At 50.9% G+C, this 18,220-nt stretch overlaps 2 protein-coding genes across 2 annotated transcripts in view; one reads left to right on the forward strand and one right to left on the reverse strand.

The window, feature by feature from the left end:
• The first annotated feature begins 61 nt into the window (after window positions 1-61).
• faap24 (FA core complex associated protein 24) lies at window positions 62-13,975 on the forward strand. Its single transcript, XM_055664932.1, is given in 6 exon segments — window positions 62-164; window positions 10,900-11,059; window positions 11,468-11,607; window positions 12,862-12,990; window positions 12,992-13,018; window positions 13,354-13,975. Coding segments are annotated over 6 exon segments (720 nt in total). The 5' UTR covers window positions 62-146; the 3' UTR covers window positions 13,600-13,975.
• A 1,407-nt stretch (window positions 13,976-15,382) lies between these two features.
• Window positions 15,383-18,220, reverse strand: part of LOC129715060 (rhophilin-2-A-like) — a 24,584-nt gene continuing 21,746 nt past the window's right edge. Inside the window, 2 exon segments of the mRNA XM_055664902.1 lie at window positions 15,383-15,823; window positions 17,894-18,016. Coding sequence (XP_055520877.1) covers window positions 15,587-15,823; window positions 17,894-18,016 — 360 coding nt within the window. The 3' untranslated portion in view covers window positions 15,383-15,586.

The following is an 18,220-nucleotide window of genomic DNA, read 5'->3' on the forward strand; positions in this document are numbered from 1 at the left end:
CTGATACACGGAATACGTGTCCCCCGATTGGCCGCGACGTCTGCGCCTATTGGTGGAGCCGGCTGTCTGTCAGCGGGAACCTGGTCCCGATCAAATATAGAGGAGCTCCAACCAACTGTCCCCCATTGGGGCGGCGGCGGCAACGGATGCGTCCAGTGTGGGAGGTGAGTTGTCCCCAGTGACCCTGCAACCCCCCCAGTGTGACCCCTCGCGCCCCAGTGTGACCCCTCACCCCCCCCCCCCCCAGTGTGACCCCCTCACCCCCCCCAGTGTGACCCCTCGCGCCCCAGTGTGACCCCTCATCATCCCCCCCCCCCCCAGTGTGACCCCTCGCGCCCCAGTGTGACCCCTGCACCCCCCCTCCCTCCCCCCCCCCCCCAGTGTGACCCCTCGCGCCCCAGTGTGACCCCTCACCCCCCTCCCCCCAGTGTGACCCCAGATTTACACTCTCTGTGGGAGAAGACGTTTTTCAGGTGAGTGTGGAATTCTCTCCCTTGGTGGAGGCAGGTTCTCTGGATGCTTTCAAGGGAGAGCTAGATAGGGCTCTTAAAAATAGCAGAGTCAGGAGATATGGGGAGAAGGCAGGAACGGGGTACTGATTGGGGATGATCAGCCATGATCACATTGAATGGCGGCGCCTGCTCGAAGGGCCAAATGGCCTACTCCTGCACCTATTGTCTATTGCCCTCATCTCATTCCTAAATGGCCTGCCCCATTCTTAACCTGTGACCCCCTGGTTCTGGGCTCCCCCAACATGGGGAACATTTTTCTTACATCCAGCCTGTCCAATCCCTTAAGATTTTTATATGTTTCTATCAGAATCCCTCTCATCCTTCTAAATTCCAGTGAATACAAGCGCAGTCGATCCATTAATTCATCATATCTCAGTCCCGCCATAGAAACATAGAAAATAGGTTCAGGAGTAGGCTATTCGGCCCTTCTGCACTCATACCGCCCTCATCCTCACCTTCTACTTCCCCTCATACTGACACTCTGCCCCCACATGCCTCCACGATCCCTCACCTTGACCCCGTCCCAGCATACCAACCCTCACCCTCCGCACACCCTCCCCTCACACCCTGACTGGATTTAAGGATCGCATGGATGAACTACAAAAATTGGTCATCCTTGTCTGGCTGGAAAAAAAACGGGCAAGGCCCCTCATGTTACCCCTAAACGTCTGTCCCTTAATTCTGAAGTCATTGTATTGTATTGTATTGTATATCTTTATTGTCATTTCCTGAGTATTCGCATACCCAGAGGAAACAAAAAAACGTTGCTCAACCAGTGTCCATTCAGTGTACATGAAAAAATAAATAGAAATAAAAATAAAAAATACATGTCATGAACAAATTTAACACTCTACTAAACATTCAACAGCCGTTCCGACCGGCAGCGGCACAACAGTGGCTCTCCTGCAGTGTGGAGGTTTGTGCGCGATACTTGGCAGGGAGCAAAGTCCATTTAACAGTCTTATAGCCTGTGAGAAGAAGCTGAGGAGCATTCTGCTGGTTTTGCAGGTAATGCTCCTGTACCTCTTCCCAGATGGGAGGATGGAGAAAATGTCATGCGATGGGTGGTAAGGGTCTTTGATGATGGAGATGGCTCTGTTGATACATCTCTTCCTGTATATGTCCAGCAGGAAGGGGAGTGGAGCACCAATAATCCTGCTGGCGGTCTTCACTATCCTGTCCAGTTGGTGCCGTTCGTACGCCTTGCAGCTCCCGAACCAGGAAGTGATGCCGTATGTCAGTGTGCTCTCGACAGTCCCCCTATAAAAAGTCCGTAGGTGTGTGGTGGGGAGGCCTGCTTTACGTAGTCTTCGGAGAGGGTGAAGTCGCTGCTGGGCTCTCTTGACCAGAGCTGTGGTGTTGGCCGTGGACGTCAGGTCATCAGACAGATGTAGTCCTAAGAACTTCATGCTGCTGACCCTTTCCACATCAGCTCCGTCGATGTGCAGAGGTGTATGGTGTTGTTTCCCCGCCCTCCTGAAGTCAACCACCATCTCCTTAGTTTTTGCCACGTTAAGAATGAGGTTGTGGTCATGTCCCCCTGTTTGAATCTTCCCTACTCTCAGTGGGGGAAAAGCTTATCCACGTCAACTCTGTGTATCCCTCTCATCATTTTAAAGACCTCTATCAAGTCCCCCCCTTACCCTTCTGCGCTCCAAAGAATAAAGCCCTAACTTGTTCAACCTTTCTCTGTAACTTAGTTGCTGAAACCCAGGCAACAAAAGCTTCTTTAGATATTTGAAGAAGAAAAGTGTTGTGTATTTGGTGCTTGGAACGGACTTAAAATAACACTCGGGTACGGGAGTTACTAACAAGCTTCTTTACTCCAGGACGTCCACCTAGAGTCTCCTGCGCATGCGTACCTTGCACAAGACATCATCTATGCTAATTATATCTCATGCCTAACGCTCCTCCCCCTTTAACTTGGAGGCAGGTAATACCATTTCTATTACATACACAGTACTCCTCCCCTTTTAACTCAATTTCACCTGCATGGTATATGGTCTTTACCTAACATATCATTGTTTAATACATTGTTGCACAATTGTATTAAAGTCATCTTACAATACATCCTCGTAACCGTAATAATCATATCTAAACTTAGCACATAATTTTTTAATTCCTTAAACCAAATACATTACCCCTTGCTTTATGTGTTATCCTTTTCCGTTCCCTTATGTATAAACTGCGTACTCTTTCAAATTGCTCTAGCTCTAGCTGTATCTCTAACTCTTCCCTTTTTAAATGTCCTAATCTAATTTGCAGATTTCTTCCTGTTCCTGATATTCTGCTAAAGTTAACGTTTCATTTTCTGCGTCATATATTCGCTTTGTTTTCCTTTGTTTCTATTCATTATTTGTAGGTGGGATCTGACACATGGCTGCAGGTTTTCGTTTTCTAGCAGCTTCCTCTGTCGCTCAATTTCCTGGCGCTGCGTATTTATCTTGTTGTTTAATGAGATTCTGCAATGCATAACCATTTGTCCATTGCTCAGTGAAGGAGGCTCCATGCTGGACTGTAGTGAAGTGTCCTAATTGCAATCGGTCCTGCATACTTTTGTCTCGATCGACAAGCCTCTCTTCTTTAGACTTTTCTATTAAAAGCTTTTTACTCATTGTCACACATTTATTTAAACGTTCTTTGTATTGTTTAAGCCTTTTCTGTTGTTCATCTATTTGTCTTAAGTCACATCTCTGGTTCTTCATCAAGAAGTAGGATCTATATTGTCTGCAATACACCTGTGGCTTTGATTTGCGCTCTGTATAGTTTTCTTGCGTCATAAGCAAGGTTGTGAGACTGCACTGCAACTGCTGTATAATTCTGTTTGAGGAAGTCTTTCCTATATAGTTTAAACCTTTTGTATCGTTTAAGCCTTTTCTGTTGTGCATCTATTTGTCTTCTTAAACCAAATCATCCGGAGTACTGACTGAACTTTTACAGTAGCCCTCTTTTGCTTAACCCACTGCCTAACCACCATACCCATGTAGGCAGCCTGAATGGGAATGGTTGCATACCTCATTAACTGATATTGCACAAACTAGGAATGCCCTATTTTGCATGCTTTGTACCATCTCTGGATCTAAATGACTGCTTGTCGCATAGCTCTGTAGTGTACCCTTGCTCAGTAACCACGGAATGATACTTACAGAGTGACTATAGCCGTCTTTTGCATCAAGAAATGTTTTCTTGTAATGCACATCATTAAGAATGACTTAATGTGGCGTGCTGCTTTGATTTTCTCAACCAATTCTCTGGCTTTAATCCTATAAGGCCTGAATACAAACCACTGTTTTTCTCAAACTATTATAATGTCTCACTTGGACATCTCTTATCTGGTAAGCTCTGTATTGTTGCTGTACTACAATGTCAGATCAGCGTAGTTTCTTGAAATACTGACGCTGTTTATGCATCTGATAATAAGTCTGTATGACCTTGTCAGATTTGTGCATGCACCGCAATTGCTTTTGAACAACCATTCCTCGGTAGTCAGCCTGAAGCAGCACAATGCTGCGGTGTACCTTCATGCAAGTCTTACGATCACTTTCCATTTGAAGGTGTGGCCTAGAATGGGTTTGTACTATTATAGCTGCCAATCTCATTGCCCTGTAAGGAAGGTATACTCTCTGTGCCTTCAAAATGCTGCTTGTATTACCGTTGCTGCCTTCTGTTTGTCCCGGATCTCCTTGCCTTCATACCCCTGAATGCAGCTTGAATAGTTAGGGTTGCCCTCTGGATGGCAATTTCCCTTTTGCACTTGACCCTTGTCACTTTGCCCTTGACTATTGTCCACTTGACGTGTCAATATGCACTTGACTTTTGTGCTTTGAGGGACTCCCTGCCCTCTTTAGTTCAGGCTCCTTGCCTCTGGATGCCCTTGGAGGTTTTGGCGAGAAATTAGCCATTAAAGCCTCCTTGCATTCCTCGTACGTTTTATCCGTGGGGTTTGCTGGCTGCAGCAACGTATATAAGGTGTGATAACCCTCTCTTCCAAAGCCTAATAGGAACCATGCTTTTCTTCTCCTCTGCAGTGATATCATTGGAAATGAAAGAAGCCTCCAAGACTTCAGTCCATTTCTCAAAATTACACCCAGAATCTAACTGGGGCAACTTTCCTACTATTTGAAAAGTCATGCTACCTGTTGCTATTCAGGTGCACTATCTTCTGTTCTCTCACTATGTTTTCTGCCCTGAACTTAATCCTTTTACATTCTAAGAAATTATCCAGCCCACTGACTACTACTAATTCTTATAGCAATAGATTTATACTAATAAGCAACATTTCATGTTATTAGCCAACTAGAACATTTTAAACCATATTCCTGCTATGCACACAGATTTACTATTAATAAAAGTGAACAGTACATTACATTCAAACAGTCTCGTGAGGAATACTGTGAGGAATTCACCGGTCCGGCTTGTCTGCCTGTGGACTCCGGTACCTCCGCAACCTCTCGGGCTGTCCCCACCGTTACTGTTGCTACTGGCCTCTCTGGCTTGCCTGCTTGCTGTCGCCGTCTCCCGCTGCTCCGCCGACTTGCTTGCCTGCTGGCTCCACGGCGCAGCATCGCTCTGCTGCTCTGCTATGCTGCTTGTTTCTGGCTCCACGACCTGGCTGCTGCTCCGCCCGTTTCTGCTGCTGGTCCTCGCTGCTCCGCCCGTCGGAACTATGCCACGTCGGCGGGGGCTGGCCGAGCACTGTGTCCTGCTCCTCTCGGCCGGCTTTCTCTCGCGACCGGGCTGACTCCGATCCCGGCCATCTCCCGTGACCGGGCTGGAGACTCGGCTTTCGTCTGGTTTCGCAGGACCGCTCTGTGGCCTACACGGTACTAGGCCCTCACCCGACATCGGTGGCGGCTACTGGGGCTAGCCGTGAGTTACATGGCCCTGGAACTCATCCGAAGTTGGTGGTGGCTGCTTGAGCCTGGCCGTGGGCTGCAAAGCCCTGGAAAACATTCCCGGTAAGTTGACACCGTAGCTTCTAGCTTCCAGCTGCGCTATTCGGTGACACCTACTGCCCGCTTGTCTTCCATGTGCTCTTGCTTCCTGTTCCAACAGTTCTTTTCTTTGGTGCCAATTCAAAACCATTTGGCGCCAAATCTTTTTGCTTGGTGCCGTTCCACTTTGTCTCCAAATACAACCTTTTTTAAAAACTTTTCTTTTTTCTCTTGGCAGTCCTTCTTCTTTCCTTCCTGTTCTTTTATCCTCATCGCCAATTGTTGTGTATTTGGTGCTTGGAACGGACTGAAAATAACACTCGGACACTGGATTTACTAACAAACTTCTTTATTCCAGGACGCCACCTAGAGTCTCTCCTGCGCATGCGTACCTTGCACAAGACGTCACCTATCCTAATGATATCTCATACCTAACAAAAAGATCAGCGGACAAATGTAGGTCCTTAAAGTCAGAAACAGGTGAAATTACATTGGGAAACAAAGAAATGGCAGACCAGTTAAACGAGTACTTTGTTTCTTTCTATCTTCACCAAGGAAGACACAACCAATCTCCCACAAATACTAGGGGACCGATGAGCTAGTGGGAGGGAGGAACTGAAAGGAATCCACAGGAAATGGCGTTAGGTAAACTGAAGGCAGATAAATCCCCAGGGCCTGATGGTCTGCATCCCAGAGGTGACCCTAGAAATTGTGGATACATTGGTGACCATTTTCCAATGTTCTATGGACTGGATCCTGGACTGGAGGGTAGCTAATGTGACCTCAATTTTTAAGAAAGGAGGGAGTGAGAAAATGGGGAATTATAGACCAGTTAGCCTTATATCGGTAGTGGGGAAGATGCTCGAGTCGATTATTAAAGATGTAATAGCAGCACAATTGGAAAGCAGTGACAGGTTCTGTCAAAGTCAGCATGGATTTATGAAGGGGAAATCATGCTTGACTAATCTTCTGGAATTTTTAGAGGATGTAACAAGTAGAATAAAGGATAAAGGAGAGCCAGTGGATGCAGACTTTCAAAAAGCCTTTGACAAGGTCCCACGCAAGTATGCAAAATTAGAACATGGTATTGGGGGTAGAGTATTGACATGGATAGAGAACTGGTTGGCAGACAGGAAGCAGAGAGTAGGAATTAACAGGTCCTTTTCAGAATGGCAGGGAGTGACGTGGGGTGCCGTAAGGCTCAGTGCCTAGACCCCAGTTATTTATAATATATATATATCAACGATTTAGACGAGGGAATTAAATGTAACATCTCCAAGTTTGCGGATGACACAAAGATGGGAGGCAGTGTGAGCTAAAGGTGAAGTACAATGAGATCTGGGTATCCATGTTCATCAGTCACTGAAAGTAAGCATGCAGGTACAGCAGGCAGTGAAGAAAGCTAATGGCCTTCATAACAAGAGGAGTTGAGTATGGGAGCAAAGAGATCCTTCTGCAGTTGTACACAGCCCCAGTGATGCATCTGCCCACTCACCCAACCTGTCCAAGTCGCTCTGCTTCCTCATAGCATCCTCCTCACAGTTCATACTGCCACCCAGCTTTGTATTACCTGCAAATATACTGATGTTACTTTTAATCCCTTCATCTAAATCATTAATGTATATTGTAAATAGCTGCAGTCCCAGCACCGAACCTTGCGGTACCCCACTAGTCACTGCCTGCCATTCTGAAAGGAACCCGTTAATCCCAACCAATTTTCTATCCATGTCATTACCTTACCCCCAATACCATGTGCTCTCATTTTGCCCACTAATCTATGTGGAACCTTTTCAAATGCTTTCTGAAATGCTTTTTGAATGTAGAAGTTCCATGTAATGTTACACCAAGGCATTGGTGAGGCCAATGGCTGGAGTATGTACAATTATCAATTATAGGAAGGATGTCAACAAAATAGAGAGAGTACAGAGGAGATTTACTATTTCCTGGGTTTCAGCAACTAAGTTACAGAGAAAGGTTGATTAGGGCTTTATTCTTTAGAGCGCAGAAGGTTAAGGGGGGACTTGATAGAGGTTTTTAAAATGATGAGAGGGATAGACAGAGTTGACGTGGAAAAGCTTTTCCCACTGAGAGTAGGGAAGATTCAAACAAGGGGACATGACTTGAGAATTTAGGGGTAAGTCTAGGGGTAACACGAGGGGGGATTTCTTTACTCAGAGAGTGGTAGCCAATGAGCACCAGTGAAGGTGGTGGAGGCAGCAGGTTCGTTTTTAACATTTAAAAATAAATTGGATCTATATGGGAAGGGAATGGAGGGTTATGGTCCCAGGTATATGGGACTTTATGTGTTCGGCACGGACTCCCCGAGATGGCATTTTCCGTGCTGTAATTGTTATAGATGTGGAAAGTCCAGGTACATACATCCAACTTATCAATTTTCCTAACATCCACAGGAACTGATCCTGAAGATCTATACGAGCATGATTTCCCCTTCGTAAATCCATGCTGATTTGGACCGATCCTGTTACTGCTATCCAAATGTGCTGCTATTTCATATTTTATAATTGACTCCAGTACCTTCACCACTGCCACCAATGTCAGGCTAACTGGTCTATAATTCCCTGTTTTCTCCCTCCCTCATTTCTTAAAAGATGTGATAACATTAACTATCTTCCAATCCACAGGAACTGATCCTGAATCTATAGAACATTGGAAAATGATTAGGAGCAAGAAGGTCCTACTGCAGTTGTACAGGTCTCTGGAGAGACCAAACCTGGAATATTGTGTGCAGTTTTGGTTTCCTAATTTGAGGAAGGACTTACTTGCTATTGAAGGAATATCAAAGAATGGGTCGACTGTGCTTGTATTCACTAGAATTTAAAAGGTTAAGAGGGGATTTTATAGAAACATAACATTCTTAAGGGATTGGACAGGCTAGATGTAGTAAAAATGTTCCCCATGTTGGAAGACTCCAGAACCAAGGGCCTCAGTTTAAGAATAAGGGATAGGCCAATTTGGACTGAGATGAGGAAAAACATTTTCACCTAGAGAAGTATCTGCCACAAAAGGCGGTGGAGGTCAATTAATTGGATGTTTTCAAGAGAGAGTTAGATTTAGCTCTTACGGCTAAAGGAATTAAGGGATATGGGGAAAAAGCAGGAACGTGTTACTGATTTTGGATGATCAGCCATGATCATATTGAATGGCGGTGCTGGCTCAAAGGGCCGAATGGACTACTCCTGCACCTATTTTTCTGTTTCTATAACTCCAATACCGAGTCTCACCACATTACTCTCGTCGCTGCCACCACCTCCCCCACCCTCACCCCCTTCCCCCCCCAAAGCCATCACACCAACCCCACCCACACTCACTCTCTTCCCCTCACACTCCCCCCCACCCCCCCTCTGCCGGTCTCCTCACGACTGTCCCCCCCCAAACTGTCCTCATTTGTTCATTCACCCGGGCACGCAGCGACGTCCTCACTCCCAGCCTCATCAACCACCGTAACGGCCTCCCCACTATCGCCACTGGGTCATTTCCGGACGCCTCCGTGGTGCCGACCCATGCAGCAGCCGCGGTTTCCGCACACCCAGCAGGTCGGTTGGGCATGGGCTTCATGACCTCTGACTCGCAAGGCATTTCATCAACTAAGGCATTATTTGTGTTCTTTCTTGATTCCTTTGGCATCTGAAAAGTTTCAGAAGTGATCAATCTGGCAGTAAAATTTTAAAATCGCCCATGGTTCTCAAGTGGGTTTTTACATACAAAAAGAAAACTCCTCTGAAGCAAAATTTATCATTTAAAAAAAAATCGCAAACCATATGTGGGTTTTGAATTACATTTTACTCAGATGCAAGCCAAGGAATGGCTTAATTGTTAGCTGTTAATTGGACATAATCAACCTCAGCAAATTGACAATATCCGATTGAAAGGGAGTGGGTGTTTAAGCTGTCAGGACATTTTATTATTTGCCAAAATATACATCTCAATAGCATAATGATAGAAGATTTACTTTTCCACACACCACCCGTAAGTCTGGAGATTTTTTAATTATAAATTTAGCTTCAGCACTGTTTTCTTTTTGCATATAAAGACCCACTTCAGAAGAATGGGCAATTTTAAAGTTTTACAGCCAGATTGGTCACTTCTGAGACTTTTTAATACCAAAGGAATCAAGAAAAAACACAAATAATGCCTTACTGTTGATGAAATGCAGTGAGCAAACGCGATAATTCCCAATATTTTCAATTTCGATATCTGCACGGCCAATGTTCACCAAGCACTTTAGCTGCTGTTGCCCCTTCAGCTCTCGCTAAAGTTGGGTACATGACTCTCACGCTTACCCCGACTCCCACAATTTTTTACAGCGCAAAAATGCACAATTTTGGCAGTTTTTAACAGGTAGGAAAGTACGCGTTTCGTGTAAAGGGAGGTTTCACGGCAGTCGGGTCACGACCCATGACCCGTACTGTTGCTACGCTACTCCAACTGGATTACATACGATGAACTGCAGGTAGGCACTTACCATTGTTTCCAGTTAAAACCCACTGAAATTGTCAATTTTTGCGCTGTAAATAATTATAGAAATCGGGATAAGCATGTGAGATATTTAGCCTACTTCAGAATTCCAAAAGTGAGGAGAAATGACGGTAGATAGAAGCGAGAACTGAAGGGGCAACAATAGCCAGAGTACTTGGCGAACATTGGCCGTTTGCTCACTGCATTTCATCAACTAAGGTATTTTTTCTTGATTCCTTTGGCATCTAAAAAGTTTCAGTAGTGATAAATCTGGCTGTAATTTTTTTTAATCGCCCTTAGTTCCCGTGGGTTTTTACATACAAAATGAAGACGCATCTGAAGAAAAATTTACAGCCAGATTTATCACTTCTGAGACTTTTTAGATACCAAAGGAATCAAGAAAAAACACAAATAATGCATTACTTGATGAAATGCAGTGAGCAAACGCGATAATTCCCAATATTTTCAATTCCGATATCTGCACGGCCAATGTTCACCAAGCACTTTAGCTGCTGTTGTCCCTTCAGTTATCGCTTCTCTATACCTTCATTTCGCTTCATGTTTGGAATTCTGAAGTTGGGTACATGTCTCTCACACTTACCCCGACTTACACTTTTTTTTTCAGCGCAAAAATTCAACATTTGTTCGTTTTTTAACTGGTAGGAAAGTACGCGTTTTTAGCATTAATAACATATACCTGAAGTGACGGATGTCCTCCAGATGGATTTAGCGGTTCCGTGCGTCGAGCCCTCTGACCCAGTGACCTTTTGTGCAACCCCCCTATTAACAGCATATACCGGAAGCTGCGATGTCCTCCAGATGGATTGAGCAGCTCCGTGCGTCGAGCCCTCTGACCCAGTGACCTTTTGTGCAACCCCCCCATTAACAACATATACCGGAAGCTGCGATGTCCTCCAGATGGATTGAGCGGCTCCGTGCGTCAAGCCCTATGACCCAGTGACCCCTCTATTTGGCAGGTGTGTGCGGGAGTGGGGAGCAGCCGGACTGAGATGGACACCGGGCTGGATGCGAGTGTGTGCAGTCCACCCGTACGTGCGGGAGCCAGCGCTGTCCCACGCGGACACGTCATCGCCAGTGAGAAGTGGAGGGGCTCCCAGCTGACCGTCGGCTGCCAGGGTAGGTGTGGAGACTGGTCGAGGCTGGCAGGTCCCTCCCTCCCCCACCCCTCACCCCCACTTGTTGAACTACCTCCTCCATCTCTCCACGGTGCCTCGGCACCCTCTCACGCCTAATTACCTCTCACCACCCCAGCAGCACGTCCCACCCCAACCACTTGCCCGCACATCTCTCTCTCTCTCTCCGCCTCTCACCTTCGAGCTGAACCCTCCTGTGTTGGACATTTGCACCGTGCGGGAATACAGATTCTGACTGACACACTATCTATGCCTCTCACAATTTATATACCTCAAATCTCCCTGCAACCTCCGCGGTTCCAGGGAAAACAATCCACGTGTAAGCTCCCTCTGCAGCTGAAACCGCGCTGGCCCCAGACACACTCACCCCGTGCCCGTGCTCTCTCTCCAGGCAGGGTCACCGTGCTGTATGAGGATGACTTGGGGCTGGTGGATTTCCACCTCTCCCAGCGGCTCTGTGTCCTTTACGTCTCCGAATCAGACCTGGTAGCCGGCAATAATTACAGGAGGAAGCTGGTCCGATTTCGCAAAGTAAGTCCACAGCGCTCGGCCGGGTGTGGGGTTACCGGGTTGTGGGGGTTCCGGGCTGTGGACAGCATAGAAACATAGAAATTAGGTGCAGGAGTAGGCCATTCGGCCCTTCGAGCCTGCACCGCCATTTAATATGATCATGGCTGATCATCCAACTCAGTATCCCGTACCTGCCTTCTCTCCATACCCCCTGATCCCCTTAGCCACAAGGGCCACATCTAACTCCCTCTTAAATATAGCCAAGGAACTGGCCTCAACTACCCTCTGTGGCAGAGAGTTCCAGAGATTCACCACTCTCAGTGTGAAAAAAAGGTCTTCTCATCTCGGTTTTAAAGGATTTCCCTCTTATCCTTAAGCTGTGACCCCTTGTCCTGGACTTCCCCAACATCGGGAACAATCTTCCTGCATCTAGCCTGTCCAACCCCTTAAGAATTTTGTAAGTTTCTATAAGATCCCCTCTCAATCTCAAAAATTCTAGAGAGTACAAACCAAGTCTATCCTGTCTTTCTTCATAAGACATAAGTCTGGTGAACCTTCTCTGCACTCCCTCTATGGCAATAATGTCCTTCCTCAGATTTGGAGACCAAAACTGTACGCAATACTCCAGGTGTGGTCTCACCAAGACCCTGTACAACTGCAGTAGAACCTCCCTGCTCCTATACTCAAATCCTTTTGCAATGAAAGCTAACATACCATTCGCTTTCTTTACTGCCTGCTGCACCTGCATGCCTACCTTCAATGACTGGTGTACCATGACACCCAGGTCTCGCTGCATCTCCTCCTTTCCCAATCTGCCACCATTTAGATAATAGTCTGCTTTCTCGTTTTTGCCACCAAAATGGATAACCTCACATTTATCCACATTATACTGCATCTGCCAAACATTTGCCCACTCACCCAGCCTATCCAAGTCACCTTGCAGTCTCCTAGCACCCTCCTCACAGCTAACACTGCCCCCCAGCTTAGTGTCATCCGCAAACTTGGAGATATTGCCTTCAATTCCCTCATCCAGATCATTAATATATATTGTAAATAGCTGGGGTCCCAGCACTGAGCCTTGCGGTACCCCACTAGTCACTGCCTGCCATTGTGAAAAGGACCCGTTTACTCCTACTCTTTGCTTCCTATTTGCCAGCCAGTTCTCTATCCACATCAATACTGAACCCCCAATGCCGTGTGCTTTAAGTTTGGAGCCGAAGGACCAGTTTCTGTGCTGTACATCTGTCGTCTGTATCCACCTTCCCCGTGTTGTAGGCGAGCACGTTAAACGGCATCGTGATGGTGGAGAAGACGCCGCTGAGTGAGCAGTACTTTGCCGGCGTGCAGCGCTTCGTGGTGCTGGATCTGGGCCTCACCCTCCTCCCCGTCGCCAGTCCCACCGAGGCCGGCCTCGCAGCTCCTCGCCCAGCTGGTCAGTGTACCCGACCCCTCCCACCCACCCTCCAAAACACACCCACCCAACCCCCGACCCTCCCCCACCCACCCACCCAACACGGACACCCCAACCCCGACACACCCCCCACCCAACTCCGACACCCACCCTCCCAAACCCAGACACCCCCCAACCCCCTGACCCCTCCTCCTCCACCCACCCAACCCCGAGACCCCCCCCCCCGACACACCCCCACCCAACTCCGACACCCACCCCTCCAAACCCAGACACCCCCCAACCCCCTGACCCCCCTCCCCCCCCCCCCCCCCCCCCCCTTATCGCCGCCACCCTGACCCTCTCCCCCCCGTGTCCAGGTGCAGGAGGGGAACAGGGAGCGGCAGAACCCGTTTGTGCGTCGGTGCCGCAGTGGGCTGAGTGAGGCTGCTGTCCTGGCCTCTGTGCAGCGGATCCCAGGAGTGGGCAGGGTGAAAGCCCTGAGCCTGCTGCGCCACTACCCCAGCATCCAGCAGCTCAGCACTGCCTCTCCGCCTGACCTGGAGGAGCTGGGCGGCCCTGCCCTGGCTCGGCACCTCACACACTTCTTCTCACCCCCTTCCTGAGCCCAGTCCCGGACACAGTACCCACCCGGGACACCAGCGCTGGTTCACTCAGGCCGGCGCTCATCACTGCTGGGTGTGTGTGTGTGTGTGTGTGTGTGGGGAATGTGTCTATGTGGGGATGTGCATGTGTGTGTGGGGGGTATGTGCCTATGTGTCTATGTGGGGATGTGCTTGCGAGAGAGTGTGTGTGGTGTTGAGATTTGTGGACACTCGCCACTGCCCTGTGAGGCGGACAGAATAGTGCCTTGGGACAGGGTAGATGCATAGGGCGCTATGTGTGTGTGTCTATCTGTTTTGGGACTGAACCCCTTGGTTTATCCCCCCCCCCCCCCCCGCGCTCAACCATGGGGAGCGGTATTTAACATCGAAATCCACAGTGTACGGTCCTCCTCCTCCTCCTCCCCCCCCCCCCCCCAATATGCCCAATATCCCCATTCACCACAGCCCAGCCATGCCACCCTGCCCCCATCGTTGCTCCGGGCTCACCTCCCACACACAGCCCGTCCACAGTAAAACTGTTGACAAACACAGGCAGCGGGCGTACACTTGTTTTTTTATTATGAAGATGCTCACAAAGGATTACGGGGGGTGAGTGGGACAGGACAGTTCCAGCAGCAGGTCCCGGGCCATTGGGAGGGACAGCGGTGTTTCCTTGACACTGCCCAGCATGTGCTCCTGGACACGGTCCCGCGGTCCTGCAACCTCCTGATTCACTAAGGGATTGGCAGCAAGGGGCATAGTTGCAGACGCCCCCACTAGCGGAGAGATTAGGGGAGAGCGCCGTAAATACCTCATGAAATCAAACCCCAAACAGTGCGATCAGAGCACTTGTTAAAGTCACAGCAAGTAGTGAAGTTGTGAACACCCAGAGATGTGGGAATCCCTGCTGCAGAAGGCAGTGGAGGCCAATCCACAGGATACATTCAAAATAGTGTTAGATAGAGCTCTGAGGGCTAGGAGAATCAAGGGATATGGGGAGAAGACAGGAACGGGGTACTGATTGTGGATGATCACAGTGAACGGCTCGAAGGGCCGAATAGCCTACACCTGCACCTATTGCCTGTGCCAATGTGTCTAAGTTGTGACAGCACCTCCCACACTCACAGCTCTTCACATTACCACAGGAAAAATAAAAATGACCAAATAAATCTGCTTCATTTATAAAGATGTGTCGCTAGTACATTATTTCTATTCTGTTAAATTAAGGCAATTCTCATTTGAGTATCAAACAGTAATATTTAAAATCTACGCTGTAGACATTTATAAGCTAAATGTGGGTGTGGAGGGTCAGCCTGCAGCCCGCGCGCGGGAGGGAGGGTCACATTCAGGATCATATCTGGCCACAGTAGTGTGGGCATTGGACACAGCCCGCCCCATCTACCACTAGCGGCCCGGCCCAGCCCGGCACGGCACACACACCCCTGGCGCCGGCTGCAAGGGGAGGGGGTGGGTGCCTGTGCTGCCCAGCCCAGGTTAAAGAGGGCAGGACAGGGGGCTGCTGGCACATCCGGTGGTCAGCAATGTGCGGCATCTGCTCCCTGGAGAGAGGGCAGTCTGGGGGGGGGGGGGGGGGGGAGGGAGTCTGGGGGGGGGGGGGGGGAGTCTGTGGGAGGGGGGAGAGTCTGTGGGAAGGGGAGAGTGTGGGGGTGGGAAGGGGGGGGGGGGGGGAAAGAGTCTGAGTCTGGGGAGGGGGGGGAGAGTCTGGGGAGAGTGGGGGGGGGGGGGGGAGTCTGTGGGGAGGGGTGGGGGAGTCTGGGGTCTGGGGGGGGAGAGAGTCGGGGGAGGGGGGGCAGAATCTGCCGGTCACCATCAGGCAGAAGTTTGGATTTTGCGCTGCCTGGCGAGATGATGGCAGCATTGGGCCTGAGGGCTGGACACAGACATGGTGCGACGGTCCAGGCAGCCCCAAGCCCGGTGCAGTGGGAGCTCGGGCCAGGCACTGACCACCTGGGCGGGCAGACAGAGTGTGTCCGGAGGCGCTGGCCTGTTAGTAGAGTGAGCTCCCGTCAGCTGGCTGTATGCTGGGGCCAGGCTGGATGCTGTTGTCTACAGCCGACGGAAGGCTCGTTGTGCTCGCTGTCTTCTTGCTGTTCTTGCTGGCCCAGTTCAGGAAGGACAGTTTCTTGCTGACCTTCTTGCCCTTCCTGCCCTTGCCCTCGTCCAGCACCCAGCAGGACTGTGAGTAGGCCTTGGACAAGCCGACGCAGAACGTCGCACTCTTGGGCTGTGGGACAAGGGAACGTAGTCACTGTCAGTCACCACATTACTGTCTGACCGCCCCCTTTCCACTCCCCCTCCCCCAGGGTGCAGGAAGGTGGCTGGGAGCACCATGTGGACACATGTTATCACGAGGGGGTGCGGTGGGTATGAAGTGCCGGCTGTTGACAGGAACCATGCTGCAGTGAAGTGTTTACGGAGCCAGTGCCAGCTGAGGGCTGCTCACCTGACCTAGTGTAGAGATCCCTGCCACAGGGAATATCACAGCCCAGCTGCTCCCTGCAACAACATCCCGGCACCTTGCCATCCACTTCCTCTCCCACACACCCTGGGCCTCGGGTTTATTTCTGGAGCGAGGGTGGGGTTATAGGGGTACAAGACCACGAGGTGCATGGATAAAGTGATGTGCTTTTTCCACTAGGAAAGAGGATTCAAGCCAACGAGGTGAGAGGGTAGGAGATTTAAGATGGGAGCTCAGAGACAATTGTTTCACTCAGAGGGTGGTCCATATCTGCCAGATGAAGCGGATACAATTACAACCTTCAGAAAGTCATTTGGACAAAGATGTGGATAGGATGGGGTTGGAGGGCCATGGGCCACATGCAGGCAAATGGGACCAACCCAGGATGCCAAGCTGTCAGCCCGGATGAGATGGACCAAAGGGTCTGTTTCTGTGTGGTACTGACCCAATGCTGGTGAAACCGAGCAGCTGGTGATTGGAGGCCATGGGTCAGAGCAGGGATGGGATGAGGGGCCGAAGGGCCTGATCATGGCAATGCTGAGAGGTGGAACTGAAGATAGACACAAAATGCTGGAGTAAATCAGCAGGACAGGCAGCATCTCTGGAAAGAAGGAGTGGATGACGTTTCGGGTCAAGATGTCTTCAGGTGTAACAAGGGCAGACCCCACCGCAGCACTGGAAGCCCCTCCCTTGCACCAATACACACCCACCTACCCAGGGCAAGGGTGGGGCAACCCTCAAGGAAGGGGAGGCACTCGGGGACCAGCGGCCAGAGATGAGGGGGGGGGGGGGAAACCAAACCCCCTCCACCCAACCCCCCACCTCCACCTCAACCCCCCACCCCCCTCAACCCCACCCCCCTCCACCTCAACCCCACCCCCCTCACCTCAACCCCACCCCCCCCCACCTCAACCCCCACCCCCCACCCCCCCCCCTCCACCTCAACCCCACCCCCCCCACCTCAACCCCACCCCACCACTCAACCCCACCCCCCTCACACCTCACCCCCCCCCCACCTCAACCCCACCCCCCCTCCCTCCCCCACCCCCCCCCACCTCAACCCCCCCCCCTCCACCTCAAACCCACCCCCCTCCACCTCAACCCCACCCCCTCCACCTCAACCCCACCCCCTCCACCCTCAACCCCCCCCCCCTCACCTCACCCCCCCCCCCTCAACCCCAACCCCACCCCCCTCCACCCAACCCCACCCCCCCTCAACCCCCCCCCCTCAACCCCACCCCCCTCAACCCCACCCCCCCCCACACCCCAACCCCCCCGGTCACCTCCACCTGTGCCCACCCCCCTCCACCTCACCCCACCCCCCTCCACCTCAACCCCACCACCCTCAACCCCACCCCCACTCCACCTCCCATTTACCCCCCCCCCCCACCTCACCACCCCCCCCCCCACCAGTCCCCCTCCACCCCCCCCCCTCACCTCAACCACCACCCCCTCCAACCTCAACACACCACCCCACCCTCAACCCCACAGCGACCCCTCCCTCCTCCCCCAACCCCCCCACCACACAATTAGGTGGTGTCCCACCCCCTGTCCCCACCCCCAGGGTACCCCCAGGGGGAATTAAACCCCTTTAACCCCACCACCCCCACACCTTGGGGTATTGACTTGGGGAATTTAAACAAAAGCCACCCCCAGTAACTGGATCAACCTGCACCCCCAACCTCCCCCCCCCCCCCAGACAACTACCTGTTAAGACTGACCTCCCCGCAAACTCACACCCAAATTTGTGAATTCCCTGCCCAGACCAATGGAGGCCCACTCCGGATCACATCAGACACTCTGTGCTGCCTCCAAGCCCCTGGGCGCTGGCATGACCTGAATGTCCAGCCCGTCGGCCGGCATGTCCTGCAGCATCGCCTCCACCTCACTGGCCGAGGCCCATTTACAGTCCGTCCCTCCCACCGACACCACCACGTCTCCATCCTTCAGTCCTGCAGCCTGCAGGGGGAGTGGATCAGCACTGAGCGCAGAGTCCCCCGCATCAGCCATCAGCCCCAGAGTACGGACGACCCCCCTCCCCCCCTGCTCCTTAACCCCCCTACACACCAGTGTCCCCCAGCTCCTCCCCCTCTATCCCCAGTTCACACCAATGTAGGTGGTGTCTCGGAGAGTGACGGTGTCTTGGGTTATCAGGGTATCGGG

Source organism: Leucoraja erinacea, chromosome 50 (assembly GCF_028641065.1).
Source record: "Leucoraja erinacea ecotype New England chromosome 50, Leri_hhj_1, whole genome shotgun sequence".
NCBI lineage: Eukaryota > Metazoa > Chordata > Chondrichthyes > Rajiformes > Rajidae > Leucoraja > Leucoraja erinaceus.